Source organism: Pomacea canaliculata, linkage group LG2 (assembly GCF_003073045.1).
Source record: "Pomacea canaliculata isolate SZHN2017 linkage group LG2, ASM307304v1, whole genome shotgun sequence".
Classification (NCBI taxonomy): Eukaryota; Metazoa; Mollusca; class Gastropoda; order Architaenioglossa; family Ampullariidae; genus Pomacea; species Pomacea canaliculata.
The window spans coordinates 34,348,772-34,366,040 of NC_037591.1; the positions used below are offsets into that span (position 1 = coordinate 34,348,772).

General features: G+C 37.4%; 1 protein-coding gene across 9 annotated transcripts in view; it reads right to left on the minus strand.

The window, feature by feature from the left end:
- Positions 1-1,910: 1,910 nt before the first annotated feature.
- The window catches only part of LOC112556330 (rootletin-like), a 51,633-nt gene continuing 36,274 nt past the window's right edge, over positions 1,911-17,269 (minus strand). For all 9 annotated transcript variants that reach the window (XM_025225207.1, XM_025225208.1, XM_025225206.1 and 6 more), the window contains 15 exons: positions 16,859-17,034; positions 16,364-16,549; positions 14,518-14,762; positions 13,432-13,852; positions 12,764-12,966; positions 12,171-12,291; positions 11,850-12,013; positions 11,331-11,510; positions 8,131-8,271; positions 7,601-7,740; positions 7,221-7,350; positions 6,624-6,824; positions 6,185-6,354; positions 5,037-5,178; positions 1,911-4,836 (listed from right to left, as the gene is read on the minus strand). In XM_025225207.1, coding sequence (XP_025080992.1) covers positions 4,492-4,836; positions 5,037-5,178; positions 6,185-6,354; positions 6,624-6,824; positions 7,221-7,350; positions 7,601-7,740; positions 8,131-8,271; positions 11,331-11,510; positions 11,850-12,013; positions 12,171-12,291; positions 12,764-12,966; positions 13,432-13,852; positions 14,518-14,762; positions 16,364-16,549; positions 16,859-17,034 — 2,965 coding nt within the window. In that variant the 3' untranslated portion in view covers positions 1,911-4,491. The remainder of the gene's footprint in view (positions 4,837-5,036; positions 5,179-6,184; positions 6,355-6,623; positions 6,825-7,220; positions 7,351-7,600; positions 7,741-8,130; positions 8,272-11,330; positions 11,511-11,849; positions 12,014-12,170; positions 12,292-12,763; positions 12,967-13,431; positions 13,853-14,517; positions 14,763-16,363; positions 16,550-16,858; positions 17,035-17,269) is intronic.

Consider the following 17,269-nt stretch of genomic DNA (forward strand, 5'->3'; position numbering starts at 1 on the left):
GTTACTGCCGACAACTCACCTAAACGCCGCCATCTCAAGCTGAAGCTCGATGATAAGAGGGGACAATGACGAAGAGGTCCCACAAGTTATCTCGAGCTCCACGTCAAGCGGCTTTCACGTTTTTATTTGTTTGTTTTCTGTATCGTGACTGACAACAATGTTTTAAATATGGTTTTTTCCATATCTTATCATGGGTAATACTTTCATCAACTCGAATGTACTATAGTTTTTGTCTCAGTGAAATTATTTATTTTGTAAGCTGAACTTGCAAACTAACTTTAGACTGAAATTTAATATGAACAGTAAAGCTCTGTGTCTGTGCAGTTTAGTGGTACATGCATGATTGTATTGTGTAACGAGGATTCAATTGACTTTTTTGCTTATTACAATTGTTATTCTTAGGTGTTAATATGCTTGGTATCCGAAAAACCAAAGGAACGAAACCCCTCATCCACAGCGAGTAATCAATCGCAAACATTTGCTGTTCAAATTAATTGTGCACACACCTCCAAACCTGTTTGTGTGATGTTCATTAGAATTAACTCATTTTGTTTTCCAATAATTCTACTTACAATGTTGAAGGAAAAGTCAAATAGTGTAACTGCGTTTAACACTTACAGAGTTTAATTATTGTCACACTAGAAAGTGTTTTCACCCAGAGTGAATACGGCTGCTACTCTTTGGCTGTCATTTGCTCAAGTGACGCACTGCTTGCAGTTCTCGAAAAATTCCAGAAGTTGTTAAAGTTTCTGAAATCTTATCCCTCATCCTTCCGCTTTTGCACATTTTTTGTTTTTGTTAAGACAGACTGGGAGTATCAGTTCACCAATTTTGAGTACCTTTCAAGGGCGACCCATCCCCGCGCGATGTACCAGTTACCTGTAACAGCAGTCAGTATTACACAGAGAGGCTCCAGAGTTGTGATTGCATTACCCAAATTAATCAAGCTACACTTACCTCTGGACAAAATTATTGAATAAATGTGGTATTGATGTAAAATCCCTTCATTATTTTTTTTCTGTATATTTAAAAAGAAGTATTATCTTAGTTTCTTAAATGACTACCTTTGTGCACCTGTTTATCTTCTTAGTACGTGTATGGTTTTGTGTGTAGGTGTGCGCGCATTGCCAGGTGTGTAGGTGTTGTATGTTAATATGCAGGATGTCTATGGGGATATTAGTGATAATTACTTATGTGTGTATTGCATGTGCCGTTAAAGTGCAGGCGTGAATGTGATGCTTTTGTGATGGGTGTGTATGGATGTCCAGGCATTTTGTTGCTTGTTTGCCATTTTCTAGTCCATCCCTGTTGTTTACTTGTGTACTTGACTGTACGTCATGTTCAGTTTTTTTCCCCTCATAGTGAATTGAACTCGCCTCTACAAGGAAATACGTTTTACAAATTCTTGCATTATTTTGTACGGATGTACATTATGGAGAGTATGGTGTAGAGAACAGTGAGAAGAAATTAAGATACACAATTCAGTACGTGATAATCTTAATAAACCTCTTTGCTGTATAAATAATTGATGACGATGATGGTAATGGGCGAGTTTGTAACAACATCTAGTTAATGAGGAAGAAGAGAAAGATGCTGTCAAGCATTAGTTCAGAGAAGATGGATGGAGTGCCTATATGATCTTATGATTTACATGTAGAATGGTAGTTCCGGGTGGGATTTTGGTGGCATGTCACCAGTATGGAAGCAGGTAGCCGAGTGGTTTGCGCCTGAACTGAGGCATGCTGTTTCTATACCCGAGTAGCGCAGCAAACTTCCCCAGTCGACCCTGTTGGCGGAAATGGGTACCTGACTTCATAGAGGGAAAGGTGAGGCAGCGATGAAGAGAGGATATAGGCACTGCTCACATGCCTGCACATTCACATGCACTAACAAACAAAGGTGCCAAATAGCAAGTTTAAATAAAACCACACTTTTATTTTCAAAGTAGATCTATAAGAGGAGTCTTTATGTGCAACATGCTTTCCTGGTTGTAGTAGCACTGTTAACTATGAGTAAACTTGCTTCACGACCAGTCGACAAAGGGACGACCATGAGAATCGTGTTTCCCAGAAAAAGCTCCACATTCTCAATGGCACACTCATGTATGTAGCACTACTACTACCTTAAGTACTATTGATTACACATGTTACAGTTTGGAAGTAACCATCAGAATCCCTGGTACATTGTTTACTCTTTTTAGAATATCATCATAAAATATTGGTTCTTCAAAAACTACAATTCCTTTAGCTCCTAGATGACGTTTGTACTTTTATCACAGTAATGAAGTTGAGTAAAGTTGTTTCTTTTTGTAATTTGTTTATATTGACTACATTTACATGACTACATAGATAGCAAGGAGCTACAGAGAGTGACTTCTTGATCCTACTGGTGTTCTTCCCAATATACCTGATGATGTTTTGAGCGGTTTATCAATTGTCAAAAAAAGTACATCTCATTCAAATCAACATACAACTTTTAAAATATTTGTACACTTAAATCATTATACAGCATAAGATCTAACAGAGAAAAAGACATTAAAAAATTGTTTTAAGCAAAACCCAATGACAAGCTTTCAACTGAAATAATCCAAAAGGAAAAAGGCAAGGAAAAAAGAAAGATACTCTACTGGCTTACAAGTGCCAAAATTGCTAAGAAGGTATCACAGTCACTTTGTGTTAAGTACATTTTGTGTACATTGAGGCCATCTACCACGTAATACTGATAAAATATTAATCTAGTAAAATATGTTCATGCTATCAATAAACAGCTAAAAGATTTAAAAGATTAAAGTCAAGCAAAAAAGTAAATAAGAGGATATAGGTTAAATGACACAGCATAACACAGTGAGCTTATCCATCAAGCCAAATAGAGGTTGCAGCTGGACAGTGAAAAATAATGCTGATCCTGACTAACAAACGACAAAGATAGAAAAAAATTTACAGCAGAAAATGATTAGCAATAACAGAACTTGTAAAATTGCATTGTAAAAAAAGGTGACAAACCTGATGAGAGCAAAAGCTATAATTAGATCTGCTTGAATGTGTGCATCTTTTTGGTGATGACAACAGTAACCTGCCTACAAAGAAAAGTGCAGTGTTTGCTGCTGTGTTTGTTCACTAAAAAAAAAGGTGTCTTTACAGCATATTAAAATATTACTTTCAATCACAAGCATGGTCTACAAAACATCCTGATGCCATGGCCAAATATCTGTTCTCTTATGTGCAATTATTAATTTTAATTCCCACTGCAATAAAATTTAGCGCTATAGTGAATTGCCCTTCAACTCCTCTTTATCTAAAGAGCAGCATTTCAGCTTAACAGACTGAAAGGCAACACAGTTTTGTTGCATTTTGTTATAAGTTCAATTTGCTGACTTCTTCAGCAGGATGCTCTAATGAATTTTAAAATGTGTCCAAAGGAAAAATATGTGGGTGTCCCAGCCAATAAACAATACACAGGCGGCAGTTTAAACATTTTAACTAACCCGATTCAAAGACATAATTTCTTGACTAGGATCTGGATTTTGCCTAACATACTATTCTACACCATCTCATCTGAAATACTGTTTTGAGAAGGTATGCCTAATTTTGCTATATATGAATATTTTTATCTCATATCAGTTGGTAAACAAACAAAATTATTTATAATATCTCTTTCATATGCTATTCAAAGATTTTAGGACAACAATGAAAAAAGGAAAGAAAACAAAGCTGAGGATCACAAAAGTAATCTTTGTACTTTGTTCGTGCTAGTCAAACACCAAAAAAGGAAGCAACAAAGAAATCAACAGAATTCTCTGCTATGTAAAGCAATATGAATAAAAAACTTACAAAAAAGTCTTGCACATTTGAGATGGACGGATTAGTGGAAAAAAAACTCCACAACATGGTCTTATTACTACTGGAGAAAAACTTAGCAGTTTGTTCCCACATCTTGAGCCTAAACACTTGCTTTCAAGATACACAGTGCATAATCATTCATTTCTCACAGTTGTCTGATAAGATGCACATGCTACACAAATATTGGTAAGAAGTTACAGATTCATTCCAAATATTAACAAAGAATCTTCTACTGTATCACAGCTGTCCTACTCACCTCATTCTTTAGGAAAACACACATCTTAAGGTAATTACAAATGGAAACTGCACTCTTAAAAATGCTAGTCTATAAAAAAATTTAATTTATATTCGTCTAAAAAAATTCTGCTGCTACACAACTAAGCTACTTTGTATTTACTTCCATTTTTTATGGACACATCCATTTAAACAAAAGATGTGTCCACCAAATCATTTGTCTTCCACACAATCTATATTTTTCACTTTTAGTATACACAACTGTTAGATTTCCTTTTAGATTTGAATTATGACAAGTTCATAAACGTTAACAAAGAAATTTTCTAAATATATCTTTAACAAATACTGTAATTATTGTTAAATCACCTGTTTCAAGAACAGGAAAGCCTTTTGTTTGATACCTTACGTCTCTCTTGTTTCACTGCTTCAACTTGCGCCGCAGAATAGGACTACGACTAGGCCTAAAAGATGGAGTAGAAGTGACACAAGCCATACGTGGTGGAGAACTGCCCCGAACAGGTGAGCGTCGGCGACCTCCCAGGCGAGATGGTGAGTAACTGCTACGACTAAGGCTCTCATCCAGCTTGCGTGTCTCGTGTTCAAGTAGAAGTGGGTCAAGATTGATATCACGGCCGACAGTGGACAGTGAGCTATCCAGCTTGGAGCGAATGTCACGGATCTCTTCACCAGCACGAGTGGACTTGGAGATGTACTGCTGACGGCGTCGAAGTTCCTGGGACAACTGATCTTTCAGTGTGTTCACCTGTTGAGCCGTGTTTTTAAAAGTGAAAAATGACTGGGTATTTTCATATTCTTAAAATACTTTGAACAATCAATGATCTAATGTGATTTTAAAAGCAGCAAATTTCTTGCAAGTCTGACATGCAAATATCTACAATCTTTACCACTAGGATTCTTTACATGTGATTTCTAATTTTAGCATCAGCAGGGGATATCACTCACCTGCTCTTCTAGACCCTTGACCTTTTGGCGGTGAGTTAATTCCCTCGCCTCCAAAAGTCTCTCAGCCTGCATCTGTGCACTGCGCAGCCTCTCTGTTTCCATCTCAGTCTCAGCTCTGTGTCTGGTAGTCAAGTCAATCAACCTGCAGCATAGCAACACAGGATAATTAGCTGGCACAATCTACCAGTCCACTATAAAGTTTTCACAAAAGATATATATTCAGCTTTCAGCAGCAGGAATTTTATGGATACTTTGAAATGAATCTAACAATCTTTTCTTATAGTCTCTAATAATTGTATATTTCTAATTCTGAAAGGACATAACTTCCAGTGTCTGTTTTGATGCTAGTTTTGTTTCCTTTTAAGCATTCTACAGTTACCATGAATTGAGCTAATCGCGATAAACAGAACAACAGTAGGTTAAAAAGGTGCAAGAGGAAATCAAATTCTGTGAAACTACTAATGAGATCGATCATACAGCATATAGTAGTCACTGCAAAGAAACAATTTTTCGGTGATAGACGATGTTATCTACTACAACATCCAAGCAAACTTGCATTCATGCATTGCTCTGAACTCAGGTGATGATCTACACTGAACGGTCACAAAACAGCTGATGTCACAGTGAAATGTGAAATATGTGACCAACACCAGGCATATTGTTTCAAAAATTATTCAAGGGCAACGAGAAAATACCTCCTGAGATGATCCTTATTGAAATCTTCCAAACTTGGGAACAAAAACAAAATAATTTCATACTAAAAGCTGTGATTTAAAAACCAAACAAGCATGGTGAAATATAATTATGATTATATGATTATAGCAAAACAGCATTTGTTTCCATAAACTACAAGAATACTTTTCACTTACATTGTAGATTGTCCCAGAAAATAGTTTACTTTCTCTCCTTCCTGTCAAAGGACTTCTCATTACACACCAACTTGCAAGAATACAACTACTTTGATTCTTGTTCTCATGAATCATGTGGAAAAACTTTATCCCCGCCTTTCAGCAAATATATTTATGAATATGAAACAAATAATACAGAGGGAACAAAAACAAGAATGCTACACTGAACATTCTCAAATTTTCAAAGCTTTACACCTAAACATATCTATGCAAGAACTACACTCAGCACATCTCACTCACCTCTGTGCATGTTGCTGCTCAGCCTCAGCTAGCTGTGCTTGCAGCTGCTGAAGCTGGCGCTGCATCTCAATATTTTCCTCTTCCAGGCGCTGGATGCTGCGGTCAAAGGTGTTGCGATCATAGATGGTCTTGGTGGCAATCTCTTCTGTTTTCAGTTTTTCACGCTCAACCTGGACATTACAGACATGGTGTAAAACACTTCATTATCGTTAATAATAATAAAAATAGTTTTGATGCTGTGCGAATGAGCATGATTTTGAAAGTTTAAAATATGTTTATGTGTTTTCTGCAAATGTGTGTGTGCATACACACATGTATATATATATATGTGCATGTGTTCATGAATGCCAATGGACATGCAAGTTTAAACATCAGTGTGATAAGCATAATGTTTGTTACCGAACACTTTCAGTCGTTTTATCCAAGAAAACAAGAGTACCTTATCCAAGGTTTTCATCAAAGCACTCCTGTCCTTCTCCAAGCGCATGCTTGATCGTTCAATTTCTCGTTTCTCAAGCTCCATGCTGCTCAGTGTGCGTGACAAGGAGGAAACACGCTCCAACAGAACTTGTTTTTCTGATCCCAGCTTCTGGATGCGCTGGTTGAGCTCTTGTTCTGCCTCTTGTCTTTGTACTAAAAGCTGTGAAAAAAAATCTTCACCCATTTCATTCTTGGAAAAAACCCACATTAACTGTAAGAAAAGACTTATGTCACATTAACTGTAAGAAAAGACTTATGTTCCCTATCTGCCCTATGGGATAAATAAAGCTGCATTGATTTATTACCTCATTAATATGGTTCTTGTATTTCACACAGACTTAGGAGATAAAACAAGCCTCAAAACAGTTAATGAAAGATTTATTTGTAACTACTCTAGTATGCAAGAAGTAATTAACCAATACAACAATCCAATAACTATTCTAAAACACTTTTTTTTAAAACTCTTAAATTCAAGTTAGATGGACCTTTGGTGCCATGATCTAACTTGAATTTTAAAAAAATGCCACAAATGACATTAATGACAGAATGGTCTTACGTTGTTTGACTGGCGAATCTGCCCTTCAAGCTCTGAGCAGCGAACTTCTGAATCCGAAATCTCAGTCTGCATTGTCTGGAGTCGCTCCATCAGGGTGTGGTTCTGCTTCTTGGCATCATTCAGTCCTTGCCTGTAATAAAAAAGTTGCATGCCCCATTCAAGCTATATCTATTATCTAATTTCATATAGCTGCAATTCTTGCTTAAAGAGCCAATGATCTACAAAAAAAAGGAAAGAACTTCAGAATTAATGAATGAAAATAGCATCAAGAATGTGGATGATAAGGATATCATTTAAGGAATGGGATAAAAACAAAAAGCCCTTTTCAAATTATGAACACCTAATTGATTTATGCTAGACCTGTAGGAACAAAAACATACCTTGTGGCATCAAGTCGTTCCTGAAGAACACGCCGATCATGCTCGCTGTTAGTCAGTGCTCGCTGCATCTGGGCTACACGATCTTCCAGTTCATTGATCACTGCATTACTGTCTGATAGCGACATGTTCAGAGCTTGAACCTGTGTATATCCAAATGATATATATATATGGTTAGCTTTTTCTGTAATAATACTGCAGTAGATAACAGCAAAATTGTTTGGCTAGTTGTGCGACTGGGGTGAGGGAGTGCATTTGTAAGTCAAGAGAATACAAGCAATGAAAGATTACAAATAAAATCATTAAGCAGACCAAAACACAGCATAGTACTTTGTAAGAGAGCATGCAACCAAGTTTATTCCAAGTCATTATAAATCCTTTTCCTACAAGTGTGTCTGTGAGTGCATGCACACACATATGCATTAAAAAGTGCTGACATACATAAACAGCAGTTTTTTAAATTCCCATGCGTCAGGCCTTCAGAACTCTAAGCTCTAAGCATTAGCATTGTAAACGGAATAGCAGAACAATACCTTGTCCTTAGACTGATGGCTATCCTCCTCAGTTTTTGCTAGCGATGTGTGTAGGCGGTCGATTGTAAGTTGTAGTGACTGCGCCTTAGACTCTAGGTCCTGTATTTGCTTGACTAGACTCTCCACACGATCTTGTAATACCTGGACAGGTAAAAATGTAAATACTCTATCAGAATGTGAGAAACGCCTGGAGTAGGTTCTGTGACTTTTGATCTACAGTAATTTCTCTCTCATTGCAGCAGTAAGTGGAGTAAAAATAGATCATAACTGGAATGTCTCTTTAAAATAAGCAACATGTACACAGCAGTGAACATACATGTACTTGCAATTACTTTTCGCAAAAATGTCTGTGAAGTCACATGCGTGTACACATGTCATCACGTGCGCATTTCACGCACAAATCACATAAAAACAGCTTTTCCAGTGAGATTGTGAGCTCATAGAATCCAACTTAGAAAATGCCTTATCTCACCTTTAGTTCTCTGTTTCCACACCTAAGACATACCATTCTGTACTGATTGTCTTTTTCATACTGCAGCAAGAAATCCATTTGGCACAGGCAACTAGTATTCTTTCATTCAGAAAATGGCAGAACGATGTCAGTGAAAGGTGGAGACCACCCAAGAAACTGAGTTTGTACTGCTTAATTGAAACTCAGGGTTAGCTAACAACAAACTCAAACTGAAAGACTTGATACATTGATTTTAATGTGTCACTGGTAGTGAAAATTCTGACTTGCATTAGAAAATATCCAATATCCTTCAGAACTATGCCAGGACAACATGCTTTCAACCATTTCCCGACAGTCAGATCTTACTATGGCTTTGACTAATTCATAATTGGTTACATCCTTCTGACTACCACTGTAGACCTTATCCAAATAAATCTAGGCAATGGACTCACTATAACACCTACTCTGTGTTTTTCTATTGCAAGCTTAAAATCGATTAATTTACATTTATAAAAATTTTTAATTTTATCTGCGATTTTATTATTTTACAAACAGTTGTAAAGGTAAAAATAAATATTAAATCTGACCTACAGAAACTTATTCAAATGGTGTTTTAAAATGACTAGACAGCAGAGGAAAGGGTTTTTACACAATGGCTATAGTGTGGTAAACTACAGGACTAGAGGACAGTAGGTGATTCTAGAAGATGGCATGTATTTGTACAGACCACATCCTCTCCTTCCATCTCCTTGGTAACATGGGAAAATGGTGTTTTAAAATCCCACAACCAAGCAGGCTTCAAACCAAAGACCTGCTGCTCCTCAAACAAGTGCACTTACCACTAGGCAATGTGCTTTTACTGAGACAAAGAAGGTAAAAAGAAAAATCGAACTGATCTGCAAGAGACATGAAAAATAAATGTCCCTTAATTAAATAAGGACATCCTTGTGTTGCTGAGTGCCTTTAGGGGCACACCATATTGAAAAATAAATCATTCAAGAACTAGAGAAGCCAAGGATGGCAGGCCCCTCTCACCAGCAACCCAAATGACTACTGCTTTTATGATTTCTGGTGGATTGACAAGTTATTGACCACTGCTGAATATATGAACACTTCTGAATGAGGCTAAATGAGCACCTGCAGTCATGTGATTAACAGCAAACACCACTTGAACTGATGCATGTTAAACATCATGTAAAGCACAGTTTATTTGAGCAATAAAATTTTCTTATTTTTCTAGAAACATCAAACTGGTATTAATATCTCTTCTTTAGAGAACCAAAAGCAGCCATGATTAGAAAACATCCCGAACTAAAGGGAGCCATAAATAATTTATATTTGTAGTGCTAGCAGATAGAGAGTGCAGTCATTCACTTTGCACCAGCCAGGCTCAAACACTTTACATCTGGATAACCCAACATAAACAAAAGCTCATACGCACACACGATTTTAAGGTTAACACCAAACGCCCCTCAACGCACACACACAAACAGATTCTCTCTCTCTCTCACACACATACAATTTTCCTCTACCTAAGCTATAGCTGTGGATTTCCCATATAGGGATAATTAGTGTGAAAGGCATGCTCCATGGCCTCCATCTTTCAAAACACAAAATCACAAACATGGATGGACACAACACACACAAGATGGAGAAAGAGTCAGCCTTGCAAACTCATTCAGGAGAGGTGTGCTGGAACTAAGATACTGACTCACAACACAAAATTCTCATTATTGTGGTGGCAGGTGCTTAACTCTTCCCATACAGTATGCACCTGTGAATGGGAACATCTTCACAGCTCTTTAGCTTAACTGCATCAATATATCTGAATGAGTTAGGCCACTGCACCACCAACCATCCCAAATGAAAAAAACTTTTTTTGATTGGAGTTTCTGTTTGAATGAAAATTTCTCAGAGACATGCAATCTTTCAAAGTAAAGATCAGGAATTACAGATCTCTGAAGATGAAGTCTCCCTATGCTTCAAGACATGCCATATTATTACTGTGACCAAACTGTAATGACAACACTACTTTTAATGAAGTATTGGCACTTCAACCATAAACACAGTGAATCCAAAGCAACGCAGACTTCTTCTACAACTCAGCAATACGGTTTTTTAAAAAATCTCTTCAAAGAATTATTGAAACCATTTGTTTTACACTATTACATAACATGTTGATAATTTTATTATAGTCAGCTGTCATTTTGTATTCAGTGCTAGTAACACTATTAAAAAACAAAGCTTTACTATGTTGCCACAAATAGGTCTACCAATGTAACAATGATATCAGTTTTGAGACAACCTTTATTGATTTCAGGTCTATGGTCCAAGGTTCTTTCTTTTAGGATTTGTATTTTATTTGAAAATTTTGCCCCCTGCATTCAAGCATCTGTTTTCTCTCCAAGAACAAATTCTCTGTAGTTTTCCTGCAGTTCTATTTCCTGAAGTAATCAGAAGCCATGGTCTATTTCCAATATCAATCTTCAACATGACAATTGCTTTTCCTGACATACTATTTCATATTGATTTAAATACTGACATCTACCACTGTACTTCATTACAATAATCAATTATTAATGATATTATAATTATAATAATAATAATTTTAATAATATTTATTTTTGTATTCTTTACTCTGATTAACTGTAGAGTAACTTGCAGGGATCACATGTATGTTAAATGTGATGCTGTGTTATGCAGGCTTAACAAATTACAAATTTTTTCCAAATAAAAATGAGCAGTTTACCTGATTCTCAGTTTCTTTGTCAGTCATGGCTAGCTTCAGCCTCTGCAACTCTCCGTCCAAAGCACGACGAGCAAGTTCCAGTTTGGTACAGCGTGACTCTGCATCATCCAGTCCCACTCTAAGGTTTTTCTTGTCTTCTTCCAGTTTGGACTCACTTGTCTTCAGTTTGGAAATTTTCTCCTGCAAGATAATTTTTACAAAATTAAGATTAAATCTCATCCAGCAAAGAGCTAACAAACTGCAGCAAATATTCTCCATAATAAAGCCCAGACCACTCCTCTCAGAAATGAGGTCCTTCAGTTTAGCACCAATCAGTCATTTCCTAGCAGCACTGCAAGGGAGATTACAAGTAACTTCCTTTGCCTCCATTTCGTTGCCTCACTCAGCCTATCTGCCTCTTCAGCAACTCTTCATCCAGGCTTGTGCTTCATTGCTTCAGCTGCACTATTTTCACTGTCTTCTAAAGTCTATTATGTAGCTCTCAGTTGCAATGTCTTATGTTGATCACTAAACACTTACCTGCAACTGACGTTTTTCAGACTCTGCTGCAGCCACAGCTCGCTCTAGGCTGTTGATCTTGTCAGCCATGGCTTTACGCTCACGTTCATTGCGACGGATTGTCTCTTCCTGCAGCATGAGGGCAGTCTGTGCACTGGAAAGTCGGCCATCAATGCCACGCTTGTCTAAAACAGATTTTTTTTTAAAAAGTATGACTGTTGAGATATACAGATGATAAAAACTTGTCTTTTTAATGTTCTCTTACAAAAATTGACTTAATGATCAGCCAAAAAATAGTGAAATACAAGAGACTGAATCATGGCATCTGAATTTTGCTCGCACCTTCTTCGGCATCTCCAAGAGACTTCTGCAGCACCTGTAATCTGTTCTCTGTCCGCTCCCTTTCTTCCTCCAGGTCCTTGATCTGAGATGTTACACTGCGCACTTGGGCCAGAGCATCATCCTGCACAAGAAACAGAAGCAACAGTTTTAACAGATGTATGTAACAGAAGTAAACACAATAACAGGAAGTGTGATGCATCACAAGCAGTTTGCAGTTGTCTCCATTCCTCACATTACACTGACAACCAGCTAACATGTTTTAAAAAAGTCTTTTCAGCACTGACAGTTCACCAAGTGAAGACTTGTGTCAAAAGTATACACCTGAGCTTCTTTTGTCCTATCTGAAGAATCTATGATGAGTAAATCAAAATCCAGCATGTCTCATATTTGAGAATTCTCACTCAGGCACTGTGCATCTTATAAGCTTGCACATACTTCAAGGAACACCAAAGCACTAAGAGTTGCTGCTAGGAAAGATCTGTGCTCCTAATACAAAAGAAATTACCACAGATATTCAGACACCCATCAAAGTGATCCAGAAATCAACTCTGGTTTTTTAAAAAAATTCGCCAGAAAGCCTGTCTAATACCCACCCTCTCACGCTCAGCATTGGCCAGCTGGTTCATGAAGTCTCTGAGGGCCATTCGCACAGCCTCAGGGTCAACATCAATGCTTTCCATGCGGCCAGGGGATGGGGTTCGGTGGCGAAGAGGGCTACCAGCACGACTAGGAGATCCAACGCGTGGGATAGGGCTGCCCTTTCCTTCAGTAGTAGTGGCATAAGTACTATCAAAACCTGTATAGAACAAAAGGAATGTCTAAATTAAAGTCAAGTCATACTGGTCATTACAAGTCATAAGAAAATGTTGACCGTCTTATTTTAAATTTACTAAATAGACTACATTTTGTATGACGTACAAAAAAAATCATGTGCATATGTTTATTTACATGTGCACAGTGTCAATGCATGCATGCATCCATTAAACTTAAAGTATTTTTAGTGATACTACATTTCATACAGATGTGTGCTTTTATCTCCTGATTCTCCAAATTAAAATTTCTAGAAAAACAAAAATTACTATATCTACATGAAAACCAGAATATAAAAGCAATGCAGAAGGAATAAAGCCTGAAATTTTCAGTTTGTATAACTGTTTATAAGATGATGACAGTGAAAATATCCATAACACCAGCAGATCATTTCAAAAGATTGAAAAGACTACAATAGCACCAAATACAGAACTGAATTAACATTACACACCTTTAGAAGGTGAATTGGGTCTGGACCTGCGAGGACTTGGACTTCGTGATCTAGACCGTGGCATTTCTTGACGGAAGCCAATGGTTCGTCGGAGACTGGACAAAATGCTACTCAGTTTGAATTCTACATCCCTCTTTGCTCCCTCCAAGCGAGCCAATGTTGTTTCCAATGCATTCACGCGACCCTCAGCTCCACTCAGTTTGAGACGAAGATCGCTAATGTCAGCACCTGCTGATTCAAGGGCAAATTCTAAGTTCTTGCGCTGATCATCCAGACGGCATTCTGAGCGGCGAGCATCTTCAAGAGCAAGTAGGTAATCCTTCTCTTTGAGAGCTGCTTCATCAGCAAACTCAGCCATCTTTCTCTGGATGTTGGCCAGTTCCTTGCGGAGGGCTTCACGCGATGCTTCTGTCTCCACTACCTGTAAGGATGAATGGATATTTTTACAATTACTTATAGTTACCAAAAAAATGACACATGCTGACCAAACAAGCAAAAAAAAAAAACTGAGCCTACACCACCATTGTAATTGTCTTCTAGAGCATCATTCTTTTCTTCTTTCTAATCTGTAAAGTCTGAAATTTTCCATGTGTACTTAAGAAAAGACATCAACATATAAATTTACACAAAAACAATAATAAATGCACAATTTATGTAGTGCACAATCATGCTCACAGACAAGAACAAGACATTGACACCATATCAAGAATTGAAGAATGAACTACAGCATTGACAAATAATAAAAGACAAACACAGAAGACACAAAAAGGAATTGGGTAACAAACAGTAAGGACTGAGAGTGAGTAATGTGACTCTGCAGAGAAAGACGAGCAGGTATATATAAGCCAACTGATGGAAGGAAAAGTGAGAGAAAGAGTTAGAAGATGGACTAGCATTGTGTAAACTATTGTTAGTAGTAATTCTCATGAAAAAGATGTGTTTTTAGTGCACATTTAAAGGATTCAATAGTAGTAGATATGGAAAAGGAGAGATTGGAGAGGAGTAGCTAAAAGTCGTGCGACCATATGCTATTATTATGGTGACAAGGATAGCATACAGTCATTAGTCAAGCAAGCAATCTCCAACCTTTTGCTTCAAATCAAATGAAGTGCGTCGAGCCTCCTCTTCTTTCTCCTCATCACGAGCAACTCTCATCTGAAGGTCAGTGACTTCTTTTCCAAGCTTGGATCGCTCACTGTCCAGCATTTTCACTTGCCGCCTCAAGTCTTGCAACTCTCGCCTTGCCTCCAGCCTTGCCTTTTCCACCTCCCTAAGGTTTACCCGCAAGTCATTGGCCTCTTTCACCAATCCAGATTTCTGTTCCTCAAGCACTGAAGAGCAAGTACAAAGCACAGCTTAGTAATAACGCTTCTACGGGGAGTTGGGGGAAATGGGGAAGTTGACTTAAAATATCTATCTTTATAAGTAATTTTCAAAAACTACAATTATGCTTATAAGCATTAAATATGTTCAAATCTTTGGTCAATTAGCATGTTGCTGATTAAAATAACAGTTAAGGTATTATCGGTTCCAGCACATCATCTTGCTTATGCCTACTTAGAAGTACTTGCAGGATTAACCGATTATTTTATCATTGCTTACCCCTAAAATTTTCGGAATGGAGTCAGCAAATCTTCCGAATAAATTAGCAGCTGTCTGGAGTATAAAACATATCCTGTACTTTTTACTCTCCTATTAACAACTTCAAAACAGAAACATAGCCTGGGCAGGAACTTTCTAAGCACAGTAACTGCTGTACTGCTGCCTGTCTGTTCATGTCAATCCACAGGACAGCCAATAGCACAAAAGAAACTCATCAACATCACAATGTTCAGGACCATCCCTAAACATATGACCTTGCCAAGAATATAGCACACCATTCCGCTTCACTGGCTCCCTACAATGCACCATTGTGTATCCATTCAGAAACTGAGTACACCTGGCTGCAAACATTGAAAGATCAACTGAAGAAACTTAACCCTTATTTCTGAAGCAACTCAGCCAAAAGAACCAAGTAGAAGTAAATTAATCATTCTATAGTGTCTCTTTTGTGACCAAATTCCTTGCCTAGTGAATAAGAAAAGGAGAAAGTCTAAAGCAAAATCAATAGGCACTGCTGGCTTGTTATTCTGATGAATCAAATGACAGCAGATGGAGTTGTGTTCTGGGAATGGGAAAACTGAATAGAATATATTTTAGTACTCAGGACTTGACAGTGATTCAACTTATGATCTATTTTTGAAAGTGTGCATCCTAGAAACATTTGAAACGATAAACAGTGTAACCACACTAAAGGTGTTTAGTTGTATAAAGATGTCTGTTTATGTCAGTAGTTTAACTACACTACAGGTGTTTATAGTTATACAGCAAGTGTAAATGTCTCAGTAGTGTTACCACACTACAGCTGTCCATAGTTATATAGTGTGTGTGTAGATGTTTCTATGATGTAACCATACTAAAGGTGTCTTTAGTTGCATGTTGTATACACATGTCTCAGGAAAAAAAAACTCATTAACTTGATCTGTCTAAAACTAGTTCTCTCATTATACTTTCACTTGCATGTCATCAGCCAAACACAATATATCTTAAATAGATAAATGAATAAAAATAACATATAGCTAGATAGCTTTCACACCTGTATGAACATTAGTGATCATTTTATAAGTTTAATTATATATATACTTGATGCACAAGATATACAGAGGGAGATAAAATGACTACTGAATAGTTATTCTACATGTCTATGGACTAGCTCGAAAACCTAACTGCCTATAGGCTACAATCCTAAGAAACTACAACTGCAGCTTTGTTTTAGCTAGGAGGTGCTAGGACACTGCCATATTCTACTATCATGAAGCATTATTTGTATTATTTTAATCTGCTATTTCAGCTTATTCAGCACTGAAGGTAACACATCTTTCTGTCCACTCACCATCTACACGCTGTTTAGAATCTTGTAGGGCACGGCCAAGATCAGTCTTTTCCAACTCTGACTTTTTCACTTTTGTCCTCAAATCATCTGCTGTGCGTGCAACAGCTTCCTTCTCACGGATCTCTTCATTGACTGCACGTTTCAGGTCTGTAATGTCCTTTCGCATCAAATCACGTGTTTCATCACCTAACAGAAAGGTAGAGAGTGTGGTTAGATCAAAAGCAAAGAATCTTGTGTCAATACAGTATCTAAATCATATCTCTATAAAGATACTTTGTGTGTACCATCACCATTCAGTACTTACTTTTTTAGTGCATCACAATTTGTTGTGCAGTTTCGATGTGGATGATTAGCCCATCAAACCCAAGTCTATTTGCTGTTAATTCTACTATCACATTAATAGCCAGCGACCAGTGTGTTAAGGTGGTAGTTTTAAATGGTAATTTGAAGTTTTTAAAGGCTTCTATAATGAAAAAAAGCCAAACTTGTTCACACCTTCACGAATTGCACGATTAGCATCAATGAGATCTCGACGGATGGCATCCCGTATCTCCTCTACCATTCTGAGCTGAGTCTTCAGCTCAGCTACCTCACGCAGTGCACTTTCACGTTGCCTAGCAACCTCTCGAAGCTGCTCGTTGAGGGTCTTGACTTCGCGTTCATGGGCGTCACTGCAGGGAGACAATCACAGCAATTTTGGACTATGGTAACAACGTCTTATATCACTACCCTTATGTATGTGCCACCTGTAAAGCATTTGTGCCGTTTGCATCTGAACCAATAAAATTTATATATCAACCTTATGCTTTTGTCACCTCAAAAATGATCTTCCTTTCCTATGACCATACATGCTCATTCTTGAAGAATTATAAAAACTTACACAAATTTAAATCTACAATTTAATTA